This window comes from Equus asinus, chromosome 3 (genome assembly GCF_041296235.1).
Source record: "Equus asinus isolate D_3611 breed Donkey chromosome 3, EquAss-T2T_v2, whole genome shotgun sequence".
Classification (NCBI taxonomy): Eukaryota; Metazoa; Chordata; class Mammalia; order Perissodactyla; family Equidae; genus Equus; species Equus asinus.
The window spans coordinates 28,054,257-28,079,425 of NC_091792.1; the positions used below are offsets into that span (position 1 = coordinate 28,054,257).

At 36.2% G+C, this 25,169-nt stretch overlaps 1 protein-coding gene across 1 annotated transcript in view; it reads right to left on the bottom strand.

Moving 5' to 3' along the window:
* SLC7A11 (solute carrier family 7 member 11) overlaps window positions 1-16,331 on the bottom strand; it is a 74,817-nt gene extending 58,486 nt beyond the window's left edge. Inside the window, exons 1-4 of the mRNA XM_014850841.3 lie at window positions 15,712-16,331; window positions 12,030-12,156; window positions 8,008-8,123; window positions 652-777 (exon numbers count right to left, since the gene is read on the bottom strand). Of these exons, the coding sequence (XP_014706327.1) occupies window positions 652-777; window positions 8,008-8,123; window positions 12,030-12,156; window positions 15,712-15,988 (646 nt within the window). The 5' untranslated portion in view covers window positions 15,989-16,331. The remainder of the gene's footprint in view (window positions 1-651; window positions 778-8,007; window positions 8,124-12,029; window positions 12,157-15,711) is intronic.
* Window positions 16,332-25,169: the final 8,838 nt, after the last annotated feature.

Consider the following 25,169-nt stretch of genomic DNA (forward strand, 5'->3'; position numbering starts at 1 on the left):
CATCTCATCTTTTCTTATTAAATAGTCAACTCTATAAGACAAATACGCCCAGAAAATGGTGTCACATTTCTGTAGAAAGGCAGATTTTACATAAAAAATAATGTAACAATAAAAATTGTTTCTACAACTATTTTTATTGTCAATTAATATTTCATTTTTAGGATTGCTATTCCCATGTCTCAATCCCCTTCTGTCAAGATTCTATTCTCAAGGTAAAAGGAATAATATCCATAAAGGAAAATAATTATTGATCATCTTTCATTAGTTTCCAAATATCTTTTTCTCTTTAATCTTTATTACTACCATTGAACTACTTTAAAGTAAAAATAAGAGGACTTACTTATTTGTGGTTATAAGTAAAGGCAGATTTTTTTTTCCACTTTGAATTTTCACTCTCAACAGTTTATACCAAGATAATTCACCGATGCCTTATTTTGTTGCTTGACCCAGTCTTAATCCTCTTGTTGCCATTCAGTTGTAAATACCAACTCATCCCCAGTGTAGCAGACTTTCAAATCAATAAGATGACAGTATAGAGACTAAGTTCCACAGGCAGAGACTAATTAAGGGATTCTGCTAGTATAAGCGAAAGTTAGTGTTAGACCAAAAGCAGATTCATAGTCTAAAAAGCATTTACTTTTCAGTCCATACCTTTAATTAGCTGCATAACTCCAGGGACTATAATTATCACAATTGCTGTGAGCTTGCAAAAGGTTAGGAAAATCTGGATCCGGGCGCTCCAGCTGACACTCATGCTATTTAGGACCATCACTACAGCTGCAAACAAATAGATGAAGTTACAAAAGGTGAATCCTCATTGGCATGAAGACGTCTTAGATCCTGGCTACTCAAAGTGCCATCCGTGAACCAGCAGTGTTGGCATTACCTGGAAGCATTTTAGAAATGCAGAATCTCAGGCATGGTCCTAGACCTACTGAATGCAAATCTGCATTTCAACAAGATCTTCTAACGTTTATGTACATTAACGTTTGAGAAGTTTGGATAAAATCTCCAGACAGTAAGAAGTCATCTCTTGTTCTTTGTACATGTCAATAAGAGTGGACAAAGACTGTGGTGCCCTGACAATGATACAAAAATATCTTCTAAGCAAATCCTGAACTCATCACAGCATGCAATCAGATTGCTGGATGTGGCTCTTTGGCTTGATGTGGCAGGCAGCTATCTTCTCCCTCAATGACTGCATGCATATTCACCTGCCAGAGTGGAATCGCACTCGAGATGGAACAATATGTCGAGAAGTTGGCTGGGACCTTATTGTTCACTCTCAGGACTAGCCTTAGCCAGCAAGTTTTGGATTTCTCTTCTTCTTTCCAGTTAGCACATCAAGGAGAGACTTTCAACCTACCCTAAAAGTAGAGGCTTCCAAGATATGATTTGGGGACTTGAAAAAATGTTCTAAGGATGAATCAGACTAGATCTCAGACTAGAAGACACATTGGGACTGAAGCCAGTAGAATTTCTCTGTCTTAACGATGCTGTCTCCAGTTTCCTGAGCAGCACTCAACTATCCACTCTCCCTACATTGTGGACCATAAGAACCTTGAGAATAGAACAAGTGTTATTCATCTCTGTATTGCTAGTATCCAGCTCCATACCCGGCCCAGTTTTGTTGAATAAATAAATGAGCTAGATCCTCAATTTAGAAAAACTACCTTCAGCCAAGGAGGCACGAAATGAGTGGTGATACTCTGAGACCCTGCCTCCTGTGCTCTGCCAGAATGACTGAGGTTGTTCTAGACAGTGGAGTCCAACCTTACGCTCGTTCCAAACTTATGCTTAGTTACTCGCCTCCACCCTTGAAAAAAGCTATTTCTTATCTGGCATTTGCAATTATTATCTATAAGCTTTATTTTTTAAAAGGTGTATTCTCCGCAAACAAATAACAAAACTGTATGAAGATACTTCTTAGGTATAAAAAAAAAATACAGAATTTTTATAATTCAAGTTACAGTGGGAAGTTTTCTATATCTTCAGTACTGAGTTATCTTCATAGTTTCCATCGCCTGCTGTAATCAGTAGCTCATTTCAGAATTTAAGAATCAGTGCAAATGTTATCAACACAGAACATGTAATGGCAAAAATTTTAAAATAATCTAGCCTCCTAAAGGAAGGCTAATTAAGGTACATCTTTTTTAATGGTTTAGTATGAAGCCATTTAAAATCACGATGCACTCAAATATTTATTACATGAAAGGGTGTTCATGACATATTACTGACCAATACAGAAAGTTACAAAGACAGGATAGACAATTGCTAGATAGATAGATAGATGGACAGATAGATAAAAACACGAAGACAGAGAGAAAGGGAAGGAAAAACATCTAAAAGAGCATTTACCAAAACTTTAACAGAGAGTATTTATAGATGATAGAATACTGAACAATTTTCAATTTTTATATTTATTTTTCTGCATTATTTTAATAATTTTTATAATGAGCATACGCCATTTTTAAGTAAAATATCAATAAAGCAATTTTTATTTTTGAAGAAAATTTGACGTTGGGAAAAATCAGGGATCAGTAGATCCCATACAAAGCTAAATAGGGGGTTACTAATGAAGAAATGTTTCAAAGCAGTAATGAGGAGTCCAGAGCAGTGAGAAGCTACATGGGAAGCTAAGGGAAATATTTTATCTACATTTGAAACTGAAAACATGAAGAAATAAACAGGTCCATTGTTAATGGCAAAGTGCATTATTTTATCAGAGGAAGGATAAAAAATAAGATAATTTTTCTCTCCCACATATAAAGCACTTATATATTGAAAAAAATTTAATGCAACTCTCCTCTCATCTTCATCATCCAGCAATTCTTTTCCTTTTTCTATGCAAATTACACTATAACAAATAAGTCATCATTTGAAAAGGATTATTATTTTAGTTAAGGAGATTCAACATTGGCCTGAAAAACATTGGACTCATGTTCCCACCAGCAAAAAAGAGCACTGTGTTCTTTTAAGTAGAGCCCCTAAAACCCCAAACAGTCTCTATTTCTGAAAATACTCCACAATAGAAAAGAGCTGAGTATACAGAGAGGAAGGGAGAAAAAGGAGGAAGAAAGGAGAAAGAGAAAGAAAAAAAGGAAGGAAGGCAGGGAGGGAGGAAGGAAGAGAAAGAAGGGAGAAAAGAAGGGTGGATGAAAAGAGAGAGGGAAGAAGGGGAAAGTGGGAAGGAAGGCAAGAAGGAAAGGTGGATGGAAGGAGGGAGAGAGGAAAGGAAGGGTAGGAGGGACGAAGGGAGAGGGAAGAGAGAAAGAGGTATTTTTATTTTTGAGAGAAAGAGGTATTTTTATTTTTGGAACTTCTGTCTATATATTTGAAAAGAGGAAAGAAGGTTTGTAACTTTCCTAAAGAATGTAAGTACTTAATGTCTATTGGAATGGAAAAAAGTGAATATTTGAGATTTCCTTTTATATTTTGTAAAGTTTTCTTAGAAAAATGGAAGACAAAAATCAAGCAAATATTGTGAGTTGATAATCTCGCCTTGCTTTCCTCTCAGATGCTGAACTAAAAATTCTGGTTAAGATTGATTTCTCTCAAAGGTTTCTCAAAACCCTGCTTTATCTGAGCACCCAGACATTGTTTTCATTATTTGGTACACCAAATTCCAGCTGAGAGGTACCTCTATGACCTGGAGGATACAGCTTAACAAGTAACAAGGCAGCTAGTACAGAGGCACCGTGAAGGTCCTCCAGTGGCCAGAACAGCTGTTTCATCATGTGTCTTTACAGAGAAATTTAAGTCCACGTTACTTTGCTCATCTAACAATATTGAAAAGGGATTTGGGATTCACTAAATGCAAGAGCTTTCTGAGTTTCTAAAACAAATAGTATCTGCTTTTTTATAGACACTATCCCCACATTGTAATAATCAAGAAAATCTGAGCAAGCTCTCTGGTCCTAGTTTTACTTCCTTTGACTAATAATTGCTAATTTCACACATTAGGAAGTACTTATATCAATTTGAGCTTCTTTTTTTTTTTTTTTTGCTTTCCTTAAATGTTGCCAAAATTAAAATACCAGGACATATAGTTTTTATTTACTTATTTATGATGCAGTTTCCTAAGATCTGAACTGCAGCCATGAAAGCTAAATGTATAAATCCTGGAGGTAAGAAATATATATTTGAAGGGAGCAGTATTTGAAGAGAATGTTTAGGGGAATGTCAAGGACTACGGCAGTGATTTAAGGACTGGCAAGCATTCCTTTCTGCACTTCCATAATTCCAGTCTGTCTCTGGTTTTGCGGAGTGAGATCACTGAGCCTGGATATAGTAGATTTTCTCCCATGTTCGGGTTCTCCCTGGCTTCTGACTTCTTATTGCTTCGTGCTAAACTGAGAAAATATATGGATGCCGTATGGATGCTACCTGGTGAGTTAAAGTGGATCCTGCCACTGTTTTTTGTAACAGCTGCCTGGGTTGCCTTTTATCTCTTTGTTAGCATTTATTTCCTGGATGCATTAATTTCAGAGAGGATGTATACCAACAAACACCATTAAAATGCAGAGGATAGTCCGTATCCAGGATCTCATGATTGAGAATAAAAATGGTAAGCATTACACAAATGTAAACTGTTATTATGTGGCAGACGTTGTACAAAGACTTTACATGGTAATGTTATTTAATCCTCATATTTCTATGACATTGTTACCATCATTGGCCTTATTTCTGAGGTGAATAGCTGAGACTCAGGATATTATTTAACTTGTCTCTGTTCATATAACTAAGTGTGAAGATAGGCGCAGAGCCTAGGAAAGCTGACCCCACTCTTACAGCTAATTCATAGGTAACAATGAGGAAGTAGCTCAAAAAACATATATTCTTCCTCTAGTCTACCTCATTCTTTCAAACACCTGATGGCTCTTCCTCTCTGCTAAGGTTCATGTTTATCTTGGCTGGGTTTTCAGGACACTTGGATTCCATATTTTATTGGTCATCCTCCTGAAGGATATGGTTCTTGTTCCACAGTACTTGCATATGTCAATACTATGTATATGGACCTAAGAATTGGTTGTGTTGGTAATTTAGCTATGGTGGAAAAGGAGGACATATAGCCAGACTTCTGAAGATTTGAACAGAGCCACACCACATGCTATATTTGAAATGCTAGCACAGACCTGGTCCCAGATTTTCTTTCACGTAATTTAATGATGCCAGGATAACACAGTTTTGCAAATACAGTCACACATTTGTAGAACTGGCTAATTTTTTTCACCGTGCAGCTGCAAGTGTTATTTTATTTGCTGCCCTTAATTATTCCCACAAGGTATGAAAAGCATGGCAGACTCTTTACTCTCCTACATAAACTAAACTAGGGAGGGCACTGACACTCAGAGAGGTTGGTCAGGGGTGGATCTGGGACTAGATCTCACATTTTGACAAGAGTATTTTTATTATAATATTCTGCCATTCAAGTGTATTCTTATATAAGGTGTAGTTTCAGAAGACCAGAACCAAAGACCAAATATCATTTTAAAATTAAACATACTTCAATGCTTATTGAACCTACCTACAAGGACAGTGAAAATTCACAGAGTTCCATAGAAAGTAAAGGGCGTAATGTCAGTATTGCACTAGAGGGAGCGCCAAATGTGAGTATTTAAGATTTCCCAGTTAAACCTCCATGTGCCTGACGTGTTTACCAGAATGGACAGGATTTTGGATAAGCAAAAACTTTTCATCTTTATTAATTTGATAGAATTGAAGTAGAGTACGTTAAAAAAAGGGACGGGAGTAAATTAGTATTTAGTAACTCCCCACTGCCACCCCACTATCATTTCTCAAATGGTTGGTTGACATTTAACAAAGCTTGAAATTTCTTTTTGCTGTGATTTGACTATAACAAGATCCTTCAGGTTTGCTCTTCTTCTCCACTTGAACTAGAGATTTCAAACTCCCACAAACTCTTTCCTTCCCCAGGGAATACATAGAGGCAACTCACGCAATTAAACTCTGTTTCCTACCCTTCCACCCCAAACAGGCAGAAAATCACCTGTTATAGTCACTTTGAACAATGCAGAATGTGAGAGATTTGCCCCCAGGTACATTTCTCCTTCTCAGTCTCCATTCTCCACCCGCTGTTGCTCCATTAAGGCTAAATCTTTCTCAAAGACAGTTTGACTCTCCCAGTTAGGCCTCTGATTGCCATGACCAACCACTGAGTCACAAGAACATCCCGTTTTCTCTTTCAGTGCTTCTGACTATGAGAACACATTTCCTCAGAATCTCAAGCTTGCGATGGGAAGATCAAAATTTGTAAACTAATGTTGTAACTAATGAAAAAAATAGAAGGAAGTGTCTAGGTTCATCCAAGATTTACTCAGGCTCTTTGTTAACTATTCCATCTCTAGCCCATCTCCATTCCAATCTCCTACTCCAGGAGTTTTGTAAATGGCCCATACTTAGTTATCCTTACCTATAATTGCTTTAAAATTTTAGCTTGAATGGTTTCCTCTTACTCTAAAATACAAATTTTCCCTTTAAGAAGTTTAATAGAATTGGGATAAGTAAGAAGAAGGTCACTTAGAGTTACTGAAAGAGTAATATTTTATCATTATCCATCTCATTTCAAGTCCAAGCAGGCAATATTTGTGGATTCATAAATGTTTACAGAAAATCTACTGAAAGTTTGCTGGTTATAGATTCTAATTATTAACCAGTATTGTCAATTTATAGAGCTCTCAAAAATGCTACCTATCCTTCTCTTTTCGCATATAATAATTGTGATATAATTCTACCTTAGTCATTTGAGGGATAAGAATGTAATGGGTACAACAATGGCTGTTAGTCCAATCCCTTAGTGGGACACCAGATTTATCAAGAACTTTCTATGGGGAACACACTCTGCTAAAGGCCTTAAAACTCTGACGTAATTTCATCTTTCTGCAGCCATTCAAGATAGATTATCTTTTCACAGGTATTTTACCCATAAATAAAACTGACACTTAAAACGGTTTAATATTTAGCTCCAAATCACATAACTAAGAAATTGTGACACTAAGTTTCAGTCCTAGATTGTGTGTCTCTAGAACCTGAACTATAACCCTATGCTCAGATGGTTCATCCCACACAAGCTCATGGTATTAGATCTGAACATCACATTGATGCTGTTCATTTACCACCAATTTTCTGCTGCCTGAGAAAACTGAAGCTGCGTAATTCTCCAAGTTTAACAAGTTGACATTCCATAGACTTCTCTGCTAGAGGAAAATTCTTAGACCTCTTCTCATAAAAATCAGTCAACAAATTTTTTTTGTTCTTTATAAGTTGTTTCCCATAATACTCAAGAGTTTGAAATCTAGACTCCTATAGGAAGTTAGAGTCATATTTGGCTTCATGTCACTTATGTAATATTGTGCATGTTCCTCTTTTTTATTTCCTTTAAAAAAAATTCCTAATATCTGTTCCCATTGATAAAAAGGAACAACTTCCTAACTTGGAGACGTAATTTGAGAAATGTTACTAATAATCAATTATTGAAGGAAGACTCTTATCATGACCGTCAATGGACAGCTAGAACTATGACACTGAAAGTGACAGCCGCTAACGTTATAAAATGTATAACACTATGTACAAACCCAACACATAAACATCACTCCATGGGGATAAGTGAGTTATCATTCAACAAGTTATCACTGAGGAAGGGTAATTTCTCATTCAAAAAAATCCATGAAATAATTGATTTTTCCTCTGAAGAATTCTATTCTTTTGTTCAATCCACTTATAGTTTTCCTAACAAAGTGGTTTTTGTTGTCCTATTTTAAAAGATTAGCCATCAGATGTCTTGACTCACTGCAAAACTGGCACGTAATAGAATATCAGGGATCACTCCAAATTCTTATTCTTTTTTTTATTTTCCAACATAAATTTGGCAAGGAACTGTCAACAAAACACTACAATGTGGGCACAGTCCCACCAGGCAAAAAGTCTTTATAGCCAAATATTTTTGTGGGTTTTTTTCTCTTTCATATTTATACTCACGATACTCACTTATGCCCACAGCTGTAATGAGCTTGATTGCAAGTTCAGGAATTTCACATTGAATAAAAAATGGTTCCAGAATGTAGCGTCCAAATGCCAGAGATATCACAGCAGTGGCTGCAGGGCTAGGAAAAAAAAATAAAAATATATATTCACATTAACCACAGGAAAAAACTGAATAGTGTCTTCACCAAACTTTTTCTACTTTGAGGTATCATTATTCAGCATATGGAACATGTTAAAGATGCAAGTCTATAGTTTTCAGAACTCTATATTTGATTAGGTTGTCAGAGAAATTCCAAATGAAATATTGTCCATAACTTTGGTGTCTGGCTTTTTGTTCTGTTTTGTTTTGGTTTTTATGAAGAAGATTGGCACTGAGCTAACATCTGTTGCCAATCTTCCTCTTTTTGCTTGAGGAAGATTGTCACTAAGCTAACATCTGTGCCAGTCTTCCTCTATTTTGTATATGGCACACCGCCACAGCATGGCTTATGAGCAGCGCTAGGTCTGCACCTGGGATCTGAACCTGCGAACCCTGGGGCACCAAAGCAGACCATGTGAACTTAACCACTACACCTCTGGGCCAGCCCTGGTGGCTAGTTTTTAAACTTCACATATCCATGGGAGCATGACTAAGTGCTATCAGTTTTGTTCTCTCATATTTCACTTTTCCTTAAAAAAATCTAGTTTATTACTTGAGATCCTGACAGAGCTGAACTTCACAAGAAGCAGTCTTCTTCTCAATAAATCAACAACTAAACCCCAGCCATAGCATGAATATGTTAAAAGTGCAGATCTCAAGGGTCAGGGCATGGTCAGAACATGAACACAAAACTCGACTTAAAAAATTAGTATTAATAAGTGCTCATCGCAAATATATGCTTATATCCTTGACATTGTATTATTCTTATTTTTCCAGTACAGACAAAAACCTGAAGAGCCAAGTGATTATTCTTAATTCCATAGAAATATTTAGATGCAAAGTATAAGTTGAAAAATAATAGTACCCTTGTAATTTTATAAAATTGAGAAAACAGGCATGAGACAAGAAAATGAAATAAGTTCAGGTATGTAGCAAGTTAGGTAACAAACCATTCTACCTTAATTCTTCAAATATTCCTATGAGAAAATTACACATGCCTTTCAGTTTAAAAATATGTATATATGAATGTATACTCTTTAGATACACGGACAAGTCCAGGGAATTACCTAATTTCTCATGCCAATCTTCCCTTTCAGCTTCTCTTCCTTCTCTTGGTGACCCAACACCCAAGCTCGGTCCCTAGACTGTCATAAAACGAACCACCATTATGTGTTCCAACCTTGGCCTGCTTATATTAGGCAGCGCCACAAATTTCTTGACTTCCTTCTTTTACTAGAGATCCTCTCCTCTTCTCCTCAAACATATTCTTCCTGTTCTCCACCATTTATCAATTTTTGCTGTATAAGTTAAAATAGGATCATGTCATTTTAGTGCTTTCAAAATATGTTCAGAATATGCAAAAATCCTCCATTTAAGTCTCCATTTGGTCTAAGCTTTCCCTTCCTCTTCAGTTTGTTTCTTCCCACTAGAAGGATCTGAATACCCTTTACCTGGGGGCCCTGCAACTCGCTGACAGGTTTTTTATACCTCAGATCTTAGTCCAATCTTCCTTGGTCCAAGGAAGCTTCTCCAACATTCTGACTGGGTTAGATCTCCAGAGAATACTCTCCTACTGAACCTCATGGCTTCGCTTTTCCAGCTCTTATCATAGTTGAACATTATATTCACTTGTGTGATTTCTTGATTGATAACTATTTCCCTCCTTTGACCCTGAGCTCCATGACCACAAGACTGTGTCTATCTTAATCACTATTTTATCCCCAGCGTTCAGTATAGTCTCTATCATACAGTAGAAACCCAATAAATATTGAATCTATGGTGAATGTGTGAATTCATTATAATGACCCCTGCTATGTACAGATGTCTGATAATTCTTTCCTTGAAAGATATGTTTTTCAGATTATTTCTGGCAAGAGTGACTTAAACTGAAATATGGTTTTAATAGTAAGTATTTAGGTACTATGAGTGTTGTCAACTGAAGAGAAATGTTAAAGTACACAGGTACCTTGTCACCCCTCAAGTCATTCATTACACTCTCTGTTTGAAAGAGCAACCAAGCAATGTGAGTCCATTATTACAAAGAAACACAAAAGCCTATTAAAAAAGATTCTAGAGTACATCTAGGTAATTTCCTCTGTCAAAACACACACACACACATACCATGAAGCAGCTCTCTTGCAATTAAAGTAACATTTGATTATGAGCTACTTGGGAACAGGAATTAGGGCTCAATCCACTTTAGATAGCTTTAACTTGCCATTCGCCATCTAGTAGCAATTCGTGGAATGAATAAATGAATGAATGAGCACTATATCTGTGCTACCGCAAATGGAATGATCATGCTCGTCATAATGATAACCAATTAGCCAAAGCCAGACAATCAATACATGACTGAAGAGGGATTCAAGTCCAGTTGGATCAGGATACAAAGACCACTATCCTGACAGGAAAGCACTCTAAATAAGTAGTGCGCTCATTCGAATGCTGAGTGTGTTGTATTCAAACTATTACTACCTTAAAATTTCAGTCATTTATTCAAAAAGAATTTAACATCTATGATACTCAGGGCACTGAAGTAAGTAGTATAAGGGTTACGAAAAGTGCGAGACCTGGTCTTAAGTGCTTGAAATGCTTGCAGTTTTAATGGGGAAACAGAACACAGACACCTAAAATATTAAGCGAGAATCTAAGTTATCATGTTCAATGTCAAATGAGAAGCAGAGACTTCATTTTTCAGAAGAATTAAGAGAGGAAAGAAATACTATAAACCGAGATGAACAGGAAATTAACTGTGGAAAAGATAAGATTTAAGCTGACCTTTGAAGAGTAAGATTCGGATCATCAGAAAAGAATGGAAGGCATGTCTCAGGCAAATCCGAGATTTTAGAAAAGGAACAAAATAGTTCTTCATCATTATTCCATTATAACAAGTTTTAAATAATACAGAATTTCTTAAAATGAGAACAGAGTTAACAAAGGAGTGAATACTACTCTGAAGCTTTTTGTTAAAAAAGAGACTCCTAGGACTAGAAAAATCATGATTAATGTTGTCAATACTTATTAGCTCTGCATTTGCCACTTAGCCACCAATGAAAGGATAAAAACTTACGTGAGCTTTCAGCTGTGTACGCCTGATAAGTTTACAGTAAGAGCAAACTCCCCTAGTTACCTCTGTTAAACTCTAACCAGAAAGTGCAAGTCACGCTTTATGGAAGCAGTCAGCCTTATGGAACTCTGACACTCTAAACTTCTCATATGACATCACATTCAATAGGAAATTTGCTATTCAGAATGACTTAGCACTATTTGGTTTGATTTTCAACCAAGACAATCAGGAAGAGGAAGACATTTTCATAACAATAAAATCAAAAAAGACTTTCGCAACTGTGGTTCACGGATTTGTTTAAGCTGAGGACGTGAGTCATTTATGTCAAGGTTTTATTTGTTGTAAAGCATAAGACTTGGTGACACACTAAGTTGTTAGACACAGAAGTTTCCTAATCATAAAAATTAAGTGAAGTTAAACAACTTAATGGTGTAATCTACAAAAAGGAAAGCTCCAACTCCTAGCATGATATTTAGTTTTGTCTGGCTAGTCAAGAGGTATGATTTATGAAGGTGGATTTTGATGCTTCATATGCTTTCAGGTCAACATCTTTCCTATAAATGTCATAGAGAATAAGTGAATATTAAAGAGAAGCAGATACTTTAAAAGTTTGGCATGGTTGGCAAACCACTGCCAGGAGCAAAACTTCCTTAAGAACATTAATTGAGGTATTTCATCACAGATTTTATGTAGACGTATTTACAACATAGTCACATGACATTCATGTTTCTAATTAGTTAAAACTAATCAAAGTGATTCAAAGAAGGGCATAATGAATAGGTCTATTTTTCCTTAATTTTTTTCTATCTATGCTCTTACCGTATTATGAGTAGTTCCACCCAGACTCGTACAAAAGCTGGTAATGGGCCAAAAACTTCCAGAATATATGTATAATGACCACCAGATTTCTTGATACTGGTTCCCAATTCGGCATAGGACAAGGCTCCTGTGAAATGTTTATAACAGAAAGGCACGAAGTTAAAACATTACCAAGTCATCCTGCAACAGAACTGATACAGCAACGTTTATGCTGCCTGAGATGTGACTGCATGCTTTGGTCTGAATGACATCCTTATTTCAAGACAAAAAAAACATAGTCATCTGATAAGATCCACAAGTTCCTCTTGCAAATTCTTCACATTTGATCTTGCAACTTCTTCACATGTGAGATCTAGTTCATTCGATTCAAACAATGTAATTTTACTTAAAGTGGTAAAGACAAACTTCTAAAACAACATCATATTATTAAGAATTTTGAATCTCAAACCTCAGAACAAGAGAAAAAGAGAAGACAGATGCCAATAACTAACCTATTTTTGAAGAATATGACTTCATACCAAGACAAGGAACTACTCCAAATTGACCTCCTTATATTGAGAATCTTTTTAATCAAGGTATTTCTGTGGCACATCAAAATAAACAAAATTTATCTGTACTTCGGAAACGTATGGACTCTGGGCCTTGCAAGACTTCACTTAATTTGTGGGATATGTTTTATTTGTCAACAAAATGAATTTTGACTCAGATATTCTATTTCTAGAAAATATTTTCTTGGATGTTTTTGAAGTGTACACTTCTGGGTAGTTGACATAGCACACTTCTAAAAAAGAGCTGCTATAACTTATATCTATGTACCTTAGGTAGAATTAATTATAAACCAAATTTTGACATCTGGCAATAGAATTCACACGGACTTGAGCAAAACCTCAGTTTCACTCTCTGTAAAACGGAGATTGCAAGTCTCAGCCCATAAGGGAGTTGAGTGTATAAATGTGATCATGAATGCCAAGGGCAGTACTGGGCCTGACACACGGAAAGCACCTCATGAAATAAAGTTATACCTATTAATTTGAGCAATTGCTTACCAAGAAAATGAAAAATATAATCTGGATATTTTACGAGAAGTTCTATCCATAATGCTAAGTACTCAAATGTAACACAACTTTTGCCTGAGCGACTTCAGAGATTCAAGTGTGGGAAGTTATTGCCAATCAGTAAAGCTTCAGGTAGAAGTGTCCGACATGAAGATAATCTGGATATTCAGTGAAATCTTAGTATCACTTATGCTATTCCTGAACCTAGCACTGTCTCAGAGTCACTGGGAGGAATTTTTTATTTAAAAACAAATAGAAAACAGACTCTAAGGCCATACCCCAGAACTACTCTCTAATTAAGAGAGTCCAGACTCTCCAATAGAGGGATCCAAGAAAATCTATTATTTCCAAACTCACACAGATGATTCTAAAGTAACTAGTCTGCAGATTGATATTGGGGGATCACTGGGAGTTTGCCTATTTATAACTCATTAAAGTTGCCATTCACTCTTTGTTGGAAACCAGTAACCATGTTGGTAGGCTGTACAGAAAAGCATCCAATATAAAATGCTATTGGAAAGAGTCTTAAGTACCTCAGAATTTATTGCCAGAGCATCAATACCTAGACCTGTGTACGCTCTGCTGAAACTCCAGGATGGTTACCCTAGGTCTAAATTGAGTTCTGGAGGAATGAGATTTTCATTTAAAGGTGTCAAGCTCCAGAACCATTTTACCCAGATGAAAAAAGTTCAAAACAGGATGTAAAACTCCATGTACTGACCCTGACTTTAAAAAAATTGTAAACCACATATATAGATTATTTCTTCTTAGTCCCAGAGTTCTAGAGTTTTAAGGCAAAGGATTTTTTTTCTCATACGTTGCTTTGCTTCCTGTTAGGGAAGCATCCTCTCAAAAAGCTCCTGGTAACTTAAGTGACAAAGGCAATGTAACTGTAGATAAGAAGATTAATACAGGAGCGCACACTTTGCAATTAGTAATCAAAGAATACCATCTCGTGTCACCTTAGCTAGTCCCTTTAACTTTTTTTCCCCTGAGCTTCTGCTTGTGATGATACACTTATGCAGAAGCGTATTTTCATAGTCAGGTCAACATCACTAACTAGTTCAAAGCTCAGAGTGATCCATTTTTTTATATCTGAATAACTTTTTATTGCGTACAAAAATCAAATCACATAGTGGAAGCTGCATGAGCATAAGTATGCAGAGTCCAGGAAGCTGGTTACGGTTTTCCCTTTTAGACGTGGATTTATTCTGAATATACCAAATGTTGTAGAAGATCAAAGACTGAGGGTGCACAAAGTTATTTAAGAAGAGCAACAGTTAGGTTTCTGTCTATGTTGTTTGTCTATATGTGTACGTGCCAGAACCCTGTAGAATACCACCAACTCTTATTAAAAACCTAAAAATAATTCCTCTATGATATTTCTATACTAAGGCTTTGTTTTAACAAGTTTTATTTAAAATACTTTCTAATAATGGAAATTTGAGTTCTCTAGCTGAATGACAAACCAATGCATTAAAACATCACAAGGTCTTAAGAATGATCAGATTGGTACCTATATGACCAAGAGTTAGGACGAGGTCCTACAGTTATGACCAAGAATTAGTACTAGAGTCTTTTGGAATCAAAACACACTATTTGCCAGAGAGGAGCAAGTAATCTTAGACATCTACCCAAAGTATAAAAATAATTTAATTTTTTTGACCATTCACCAGTTTTTGTTACCTTTACAACTAACTCAGGTAGCTTTCTAGTAAGTTTCCCACCACATGAGGGGGAATTTATTACCTTTTTACTATTAATTATCAAATCAATAAAAGAGATCTAGATTTTGAAGAAAAATTAATAATTGTTATCCTTCTACCAGTTCTGTTCAGATTAACCCACTGAACAGGTGGACAAATTACCTGTGTCTTTGGAGACCAAGTGAACTATAAAGAAAGAAAACAGATCTGGGCAAGCACAGCAAACTAACGCCTAATTCCAACTTTACAATTTATATTGCAAACATTTAAAGGTATTGGGGAGATGTGAAAGGTGGAAATAATTTGAAGTGCGCTCAGATCCTCGCAATATTCCTATTGACAATAGGCACTGAGTTATGTGCATCACACAGCTTCTCACGTTGAGGACCTTTGAAAGAATATTAGGAACTGGCAAGCACATGAAGTTAAAAAAAATTAAAAGGAAAAGACTGCCGCCCGTTCATTTTGCCAATAAAAAGTCAGTAAAACTTCTGCCGAATGCTTAGTTCTGTGTCTAAATAGGCTACAGCTGGGTTTTACTTCACAAGTGTTTCATTCAGCATGTCAGCTGCCAAGATGCCCCAAACATACGTAACCAAGCACAACTGCCCCGCACAGAAAGCTCAAATGTCTTTTACTGGCTCATCAGAGTTAGCCTTTGCTCTCATCGCCACAGGGTAAAGTCAGAAGATTGTCTTAGTGAGGAAAAGAGGACACAGCCTGCAGAAAGTCAGTTGAGGGAATTCAGGATCCTGCCAACAGTGGACGCTGTGTTTGGGTGGTTCGCATACCTAAACAGAAATCAGAAAGTCCGGCGTAGCCTTTGCCATTCATTCACTCTTTAAAAGTTCCCTTTTGCTTTCTCAGAAAGCAAACCGCCCAGCTCCACAGACACACCCCCAGAGAAGAAGCTGCACTCACCAAATAGTGACAGGACCCCACAGACCGTCCAGATTATCAGAGACATGCCCACGCTGCCCGTGTTCTGGAGCACGCCCTTAGGAGAGATGAAGATTCCGGCTCCAATGATGGTGCCAATGATGATGGAGATGCCCCTCAGCAAAGTGATTTTCTTCTTCAGCACCACTTTCTCCTGCTCAGGGGGCTCCTTGCTGCCCAGGGAAGGCAGCCTGCCGTTAACATTCCCCTGCAGGTAACCTCCAGTGGAGATGGTGGACACAACAGGCTTTCTGACCATTGTGGTGACACACGGGGGAAAAATGAAACACAGAAAAAAAAAAACTCCCAAACTTGCAACTTTGGTTGTTCTTGGTGTGACTGATCAATCTCTTCCTCTCTACTTTCAGACTGTCTCTCTCAGTGCTATTGTGTTCATAGGTAAAAACTCAAAGGTGTATTTTCTTTCACGGCTATCTAATAACTCCTCAGAAACACGTGTGTGTTCATGGTGCTCTCGGCTCCTTCACCTCCTCTGACTACCTCTGCTGCTGCAGCTGCTGCTGCCGCCCTATCGTTACAGACCAGCTCAGCTTCCTCATGGGCTGGTATTTAAGCTCCTGCCTGTCACACCAACTTACTCCAGCTAAATGATGATGCAAATTCTCCAGGTTTGCATCAGCCACATGAGAAGGCGCCAGCATTACTCAGCTCTTTTTTCTTTTTTTTTTTCACATTAGCAGCATGTTGCTCAACTGACCTAAGCTTTTCAGAGAACAAAGCACACACTTAAAAGGGATCTTAACCATCCAGAAGTAGTAAATAAGGAACAGAACTTCCCAGAGACTTAAAGCAACTCTTAGAGAGGGGCAAAAGCTCTTCATGCAAAAAGAAAATGAAAAATGAAACAGGAAATGATCACGGCATTGTAAAGAGTTTCTTTCTTCTTTAACTTCCCTTCCGTATAAAACATCTGACACGCAACTGTTTTGATAATAGAACGTAACTAAGAGCTTCATAGTTTATTACAACCCAATTTAGATTTCATAAGATGTTTCCTGATTAGTTTAATTTTTTTTAAATTTTGGGTTTCCTAGCAACACAGTCAAATCTAATATTTACAAAGCTAGAATGATTCTGCATAGCTGCTGTCACGCACATAACAATTGTAAGCCTGACTCAACTTCAAAAGATAAAAATTATTTCTTATTACCCATAATAAATCAGTATATAAAATCACCATATGACTGTGACAAAGTTAAAAGTCACGGTGACTCTAGAAAATAGTCGTTTCCTGATTCTCATTAGCACTAGGTGCTCTCTTAAACTAAGTAAAAGATATTCTTCATTTGCATACTGTTCCATCCAATTTCAAAAAAATCCAATTTCAAAATTAAGCAATAACTACAATGACATTAAAACGTGCATATAGCAAAAGTTTGAAAAAGAATACACAGAATAACACTTGTGGAAGGTGATGATATTATGTATGATTTTTTTCTAAAGTGTAAGAACTTTGTTATTTTATGATTATAAATTTAAAATGAATTAGAAATAGAATGTTTAGTTTGAAACAGTAAAAAAGGCAAAACATTTTTAAACTCTATTAACTTTCTTAATCAAGAGTCCATAAAACAAATACCAAAAGAAAAGAAATCTTAGATGTCACTTTTGGCTGTGGGTATAGGCAGTTTTCGATTCAGTGAGAATCGGATGTTATCATTACCCTGAGGCTACATTTGCAAACATCATTGAATGTGCTTCCGAATGTCTGAGCAAAAACAGCAGACAAAACACTTGTGTGCGAGAAGTGGGAACCGGGAGGAGGGTCAAGACAGATATAAGAAAGAAACAGCCTCCAGAAAAGTAGCATGAAGAATGTCAGAGCCGTTTTCTGTTATGTTGGCACCTGAGAAAATTATATCACATCAATGCTCCACTCTCCAAATAATTAGGCTACATCATTTCCTTTTTATATTATTTACCTAATCCCTACATAATTTGCTTTGGGTATACCAAGTCAGGGTTTTTATAAAGCCAAAATAAATACTTTTTCTCAGCTGGATGGCCTTCAAAAAATAAAAATGGGTAATTTTCCTCATTCAATCTTGTGGAAATTCCAAAAAAGGAAGATTTGTCCCCTATTTCTCCTCCTGCTTCTGTGTGTCCTTCCACTCACACAATTCTCCTGATTAATGCACATAATGGAGAGAGGAGAGGACTTTGTTTCCAGAAAAGGGAACAGATTAGCTCTGAAGAAATGTGAGTTAAAAGTCGAACACTAGAAATCTCAGGGCACAACTTCTCATCTCTCACTAACTCAGAGCTCACTTCAATTTTAAATTTTGTGCTAAATGACTGAACTCATAAATTGAGACTAACACTGCACTCAGACAGGAAGTTAGATAAATTTTAAAGAAGGAAAAAATGTTCTTTAAATATCAAATAACATTGCAATCCTCATTCACAATATTTAAAAAAATAATTATGAAGAAATTTGCTGAAGTTAGACTAATGGCTGAAAGGATTATACTTTCACATAAAAGAGAGTTACATTGAAAAATTCTGCAAAGCTGTACATAGTTACCAATGACACCAGTATACCTCTTCCAATCACCCAGAAATTTGCAAAAAATGCAGGTTACAAAGAAAGTGTTGAGTTATCTTCTATGTTAACAAGCCCTTATAATCAACTAAACTTATGAACTAAGGATTTGGATGGTCTTCAAATATGTATGTATCATAAAAACGAGTTCCAAGCAAATAAGTTTATATTCTTCCTCCTGCTTTTGGCCTTATTTTAAGCATTCCTGTCAAATTAGGAGACTATGCTAATGCTATTTATAAATATTTATTTAGTGCTTACTGCGCACAAGGAATAGCCCCAGGTCTCTAAAAGCATCTCATGTAAGAAATAGACATGGTACATACACTATGGTGCCTTCCTTTTTCTGGTAATAATTTCTGTCCCATGATTATATATATGGGCATGTAACGACCTAGCCAAAAGTAATCATCTCCCTAGCTACAGGGTATAGGAATGTGACCTGAGCTGGGATATTTCTAAACAGAATTAGATTTATCTTTTCTCATTTGTTGGAAGTTGTAAAGATGTGAGCCCAGAACAATTAGTGCCCATGTCCCCTGCAATGTTAAGAAAATCTTGATGAAATAAAAGAGAATGTGCAGAGATGAGAGATAGAAAATCCCAGAATCATCAAGCTCTGTTTTCGTTCCTAAGAGACCCAGATTGGCCCTGGATCCTGAAGATCTTCCTTCAGTTCTACAAGTTACCTAGTTTCCTTGCTCAGTGTGTTACCTCATGGCACACACAAAAAACAATATCATATGGATGGCAGAGCTCAATGTAAATAGCATGTCATTAAAGCTTCTAAACTGAGTTGATATGGTATATGATAGCCATTAAACACATGTGGTTATTAGCACTTGAAATATGGCTAGTCCAAATTGGTATGTGCTATAGCTATAAAAGAGCCACTGGAATTTAAAATCTTATTTTAAAAAATACATCTCCTTAATAACTTTATTATTCATATTAATTTCACCTGTCTCATTCTGTTTTTTTTTTTTTGTTTTTTTTTTTTAAAGATTTTATTTTTTCCTTTTTCTCCCCAAAGCCCCCCGGTACATAGTTGTGTATTCTTCGTTGTGGGTTCCTCTAGTTGTGGCATGTGGGACGCTGCCTCAGCGTGGTCTGACGAGCAGTGCCATGTCCGCGCCCAGGATTCGAACCGACAAAACACTGGGCCGCCTGCAGCGGAGCGCGCAAACTTAACCACTCAGCCACGGGGCCAGCCCCTCTCATTCTGTTTTTTAATGGAGCTACTTAAAAATTAAAATTATATTTGAAGTTCAAGTTTGTGGCTCACATTATATTTCTAATGGATAGTGCGGATCTAGAAGAAAACATAGAATATATTCCTAAACGTGGTGTAAGTGGGATTTCTAAAGAGGAACACACAAAGTACTAACCATAAAAGAAAAATACATTGGAATATATTAAAATTAAGAATTTAAGTCCATGAAAAGACATGAGAGATTGCCAAAGTGAACAATAAAATGGGAGAAGGGATTTGCAACAAGCAAAGATCTCATTTCCAGAATAAATAATAAATTCCTACAAATCAATAGGAAAAAGACAGACAACCCAATAGAAAATGGGCAAGATATTTGAACAGACACTTGATAAAATGGCCAATACATTCACGAAAAACTGCTCAACAGCATTAGTCATTAGGGCAATTAAAACCACAATGGGATATTAAATTCCACCATCACAGTGGCTTACTTGAGAAAGACTGACAATACCAGGAGTGATAAGAACGTGCAGCAACTTGAACAACTTGAACTCTTCTATTCTGCTGCTGGGAGTATAAATTATTGCATTCATTATGCAGGGTTGATTGGTAGTATCTACAAAAGTTAAACATAGCCATACTCTTCGACCAATAAATCCCACTCCTAGGAAAATGTCCAATAAAAATGCAAGGCGTCCATGTACAAAAAGACATGAATGAGAATATTCATCGTAGCTTCACTTCTCATAGCCAGTACTGAAAATAATGCAAGTGTCCATAAACAGTAGAATGGATAGAAGTATCATTGTATTTATTCAGTGAATTACTACAAGACAATAAAAAAGAATGAACAATAACTAAGTACAATATAGATGAATCTCGCATAATGTTAGAAGACAGATGCAAAAGTATACATATTATAAGATTTGATTTACATAAAGTTTAAAGGCAAGCAAAATGACTCTATGGTGTGAGAACTCAGTTATCTTGGGGTACGTGGATTCTAGTGATTGAGGGGGGCACTAAGGCAGTTCTAGGGTGCTGGTAATGTACTATTTTACAACCTGGGTAATTACCCGAGTGTTTTAACTTTGTGATAATTCACTGGGCTGTACACTTAGATTTTTGTACTTTTCTATATTTATGTTAAAATTCCATTTTTTTTAAAAAAAGCATCTTAGTTGGAAATTTATGATATCCTCTCAAAAACAGATCAAGCAGTCAAGTAAGCAAAACTATAGAAATTTTGAGGAGCATGATTTTCTTTTTTTTGAGGAAGATTAGGTCTGAGCTAACTACTGCCAGTCCTCCTCTTTTGCTGAGGAAGACTGGCCCTGAGCTAACATCCATGCCCATTTTCCTCTACTTTATATGTGGGACACCTACCACAGCATGGCTTGCCAAGCGGTGCCATGTCTGCACCCGGGATCCAAACTGGCAAATCCTGCGCCACCAAGAAGTGGAATGTGTGCACTTAACCGCTGCACCACCAGGCTGGTCCTTGAAGAACATGATTAAGAAACTTAAGACAGTTCTAAAGAGAACTTCCTATCCACCAAATAGAAAATACAGATTATTATAAAGCATTAACAAAAATGTCATGTCTAAGACACAAGGGAAACTCAAACAAGTTTCAAAGAATTAACATGCAAACTATACACTCTTACCATAATGCAATAAAATATGAAATTAATATAATTATAAAACTAAAAAAATAAATCTTGTTTATCTGGAAATTTAAAAACATATCTACTTATTTTTAGATTAAAGAAGAAATGCAAGGAAAATATTCACAAAATACTTAAAATTGAGTAATAATAGAAATTACATGCTCAAAGTTGTGAGACTCAGTAAAGACTTCTTAGTGAAAGGAAAATTTTAAAATATCAGTTACAGTAATCAGAAAATAAGAAAGATTAAAAGCAAATAACCTAAATACTCAGCACAAAATTTAGGAGAAAAAGACTATATTCAAAGAAGAAAAAAAGGTAATTCCAGGAGTGAAAAAAAACAATAGAAAATATTCCCAACAGTAAATTCTAATTATTTGTAAACACTGATTATATAAATAAAAGTCTGACAAAAGCGAACAAGAAAAACTTAGGAAATTAATTAAATGTAAAACAAAAAAGAGAAAACAGAGAGGTGGAGAGAGGTTTTTTGGTTTGTGATTTTGTTTTGTTTTGTTTTTTGGTGAAGAAGATTGGCCCTGAGCTAACATCTGTGCCAATCCTCCTGTATTTTGTATGTGGGACACCACCACAGCATGGCTTGATGAGCAATGTGCAGGTCTGTGCCCTGGATCCAAACCCATGAACCCTGGGCCACCAAAGCAGACCATGTGAACCTAACCACTACACCACCAGGCTGGCCCTGAGAGTTTTTAAATAATAAAGGAATATAGTGAACAACTTTGTGCCAGTAATATGAAAAGCTAGAGTAAATGAACATATTGCCATAAAACAATTAGCTTCTGAAATGGTACTAGAAGAAATAGAAAAATTGAATAAATAGAAAAATTGAGTAACCATTTAGAGTGGTAAGCAAGGATATCTTTGAATGAAAAGAACAAAACAAAACAAAACAAGCCTCATTGGTTTTACAGGTAAAGCTTACCAAATTTTCATAAAAGAAATAACCCTTTTCTTCGAGAAGTTATTTAAGAGAATGAAAAAAGAAGAAAAGTATCCAATTCATTTTTGTGAGTCTAGTGCAGGAATTGGAAAACTTTTTCTGTAGAAGTTCAGGTAGTAAATATTTTAGGCTTTATGGTCCCTGGCCAATGTTCTGTGAGAGTGTGTGTGTGTGTGTGTGAGTATTTAAAACTGTAAAAATTATTATTAGCTCCTGTGTAGTTTGCCTACCCTTGGTCTGGTAATATCTTGACTGCAAATAGGATAGGACAATGCAAAGCCACTGCAATGGCTTATGACAGGGATTTTTGTAAATAAAGTTTTATTAAAACACAGCCATGTCCATTCATGTATATATTGTCTTCGGCTGCTTTTATCCTACGACAGCACAGGCGAGTAGTTGCAACAGAGACTGAGCGGCCCAGAAAGTGGAAAACGTTTGCTATCTGGCTCTTTTCAGAAGTTTGCTGACTCTGGCTTAAGAGAACATACGGGACCTGACGACCCATTTCTCCTTTGATTTTTCTCTCTTACTGGTAACTCTTCTTGCACATTCAGAGCTTGCTTTTCCTACAAGATAGACATGCTGCATGCAGCCTTAGGGCATTTGGAATTGCTCTTCTCTCTGCTTGAAATTCTATTCCCTTAATATCTTCATGTTTCATTCTCTCACCTCCTGTACTAACCTCTACCATAATAATCATTATATTGCAAAGCTAGTTTGTATTAATTTTCTCCATCCCTTATTCTATTGCTAGCGCCCTAATCTTGGACTGAATTTTTATTCCTGCATCTCAATTTCTAACTCACTATCTGTTACAGAGTAGTAACTACTGGATATATAACTGATAATTATTAACTCCGAAGCATAAAGAATGTTATTATATAGTTCTATTGGGAAAGTGAAAGGGGGGGATTAGGGAGAGAGAGATGTAGCAAAATGGTCAATTATCATCTTTCATAGTAGAAAGTTGATATGTAACATACGAAACTATAACTATAAAAGAACAGGATTGGCTTATTATTTAGAGAGATGGAGGCAAGGAACAGGAGAAAAATCAGGTTCAAGGGGAATGTGTTGCCTCTGGGGAGCAAAAAGGTGGGCAGGGGAAGGATAGAAAGAGATATTGAAAAACTAGGATACCTGTTTATGTTATAAGCCTCGTGGGATTACTTGAATTTTCAAACTATCTTCTTGTTTGCGCTCTCATAAAAATAAAACAAAAAAATTAAATTAAACAAAGTATAGCTAATTAATAACATAAAAAGTAAGAAGTGATTAAAGTAGGATTTCCAAGGTGTTTTGATTTGGGGATAGGAGTATAGAGACAATAATAATTTAGATTATGTAAAGTCATGTACTCACGTGAATAATTTAAGAGCAATCACAAAAATGAAAGGAAAGAAGGAAGGAGGGAAGGAAGGAAAAGAAAGAGAAAAGAAAAAAGAGACCATGTATGACTCCCAAAACAGAGGAAAGGAAAAAGAAAACAGAAAAACTTCAATCATTCCAAACTGTAATCAGGAAAGAGTCAAAAAAGAGAAGAGTAAGGGCAAGCTAAGCAAAAATGCATAAAATTAGGTTATAAAAATATATCCAAATATGTCAATAACATCAGTAAGTTTAAATGGATTAAAAGCACCAGTTAAAAGACAAAGATTTAGATTGGATTATTAAAAATCCACATACAGTTAGGTTCTATTTACAAAGAGCATATGAAGTTAAAACAAAAAACTTTAACAGAAAAAATTATGGATGACCAGAAACATTGCCCAGATAAAACATCTTTGTGCACCTAGGAGTATAGCCACAAAAATAGGTGAAGCAAATATTATCCAATTACAAGGAAAATGGGATACACAGTTGTTGTTGGGAATATCAACATTCTTATTTCAATATGTCTTGAATCAACAAGAAAACGTATTATCAATTGTAGCAAATTATTGATGTCCTATCCATATTTCCTCACATCACCCTTCTTGTTTCTGTGCACCCATTTCCTGGCTTGTGATTCTGCTTTATAAAAGCATACTGTGATTCTCCTCAGTGGACTCCCCTTGGACTAATGGAGTCACATCTCCCATGAGTTCACAGAATGGGAAGTGCCTGGGCCTTTACAATCCTCAATGGATGTCAGCCAATGACCCACTAATCTGATAATATGAAAGTCCAACATCCTTGCCTTGCGTTGAGAAAGACTCTAGGGTATAATTTACCCTCGAGTGCTCTTCCTGCAGGATCAGCCTGGGAGTTTACCTGAAATTGTATCTTTGCTTGTCTTCTTTCCTCTCCCTGTCCTTCTTTCTGTGTTCCCTTACCAATGTTCATGAACGTATTTCTCTAGAAAATCATTTGCTTATGATTCCTCACCTCACAGTCTTTTTCTAGAGCTTCTTAACTAAGATGGTTAATATTGAACGTAGTCTAGAATGCAAACTCCAAGAACGGGATCCATAGTTTACTCACTCACCTGTCAAATGGAAGTAAGGACCCCATCACTAGTGGCAAATAGAGTATTGCTAGCCTCTGTCAGTCTGTTATATTCCAATTACTAGGACTTTAACCTGAGGTGAACTGGAATAAAACATAGTTGGAAAGGGATGCACTGCCTTGTGCAAGCTCTTTGGTGCTTAGGAACACTGGAAGCATTCCTCGTAATGATGGGAATAAGACAAAGAAATCCATTGTCACCATTATCATTTAACATTATCTATGAGATAATAGCCACTGCAATTAGGCAAGAGAAAGAACCTAAGCATGGTTAAAAGAAATGAAAAAGAGGAGATAAAAATTCTCACTATTTTATGATTAATTATCTGGAAAAAACAAAACGGTCATAAAAAATCCCTACTACGATCAAAGCATCTGTTAAGTAATGAGTGAAAATAAATATAGAAAAATCTATAGATTTTGCCTAAACAACAATTTAAATGAAATAATGAAAGCAGTTCTGCCATTTATAACAGTAATAGACTTAAAACCAAAGAATAAAATTAACAGGAAATTTGTAAAACTTATATATTTGAAATC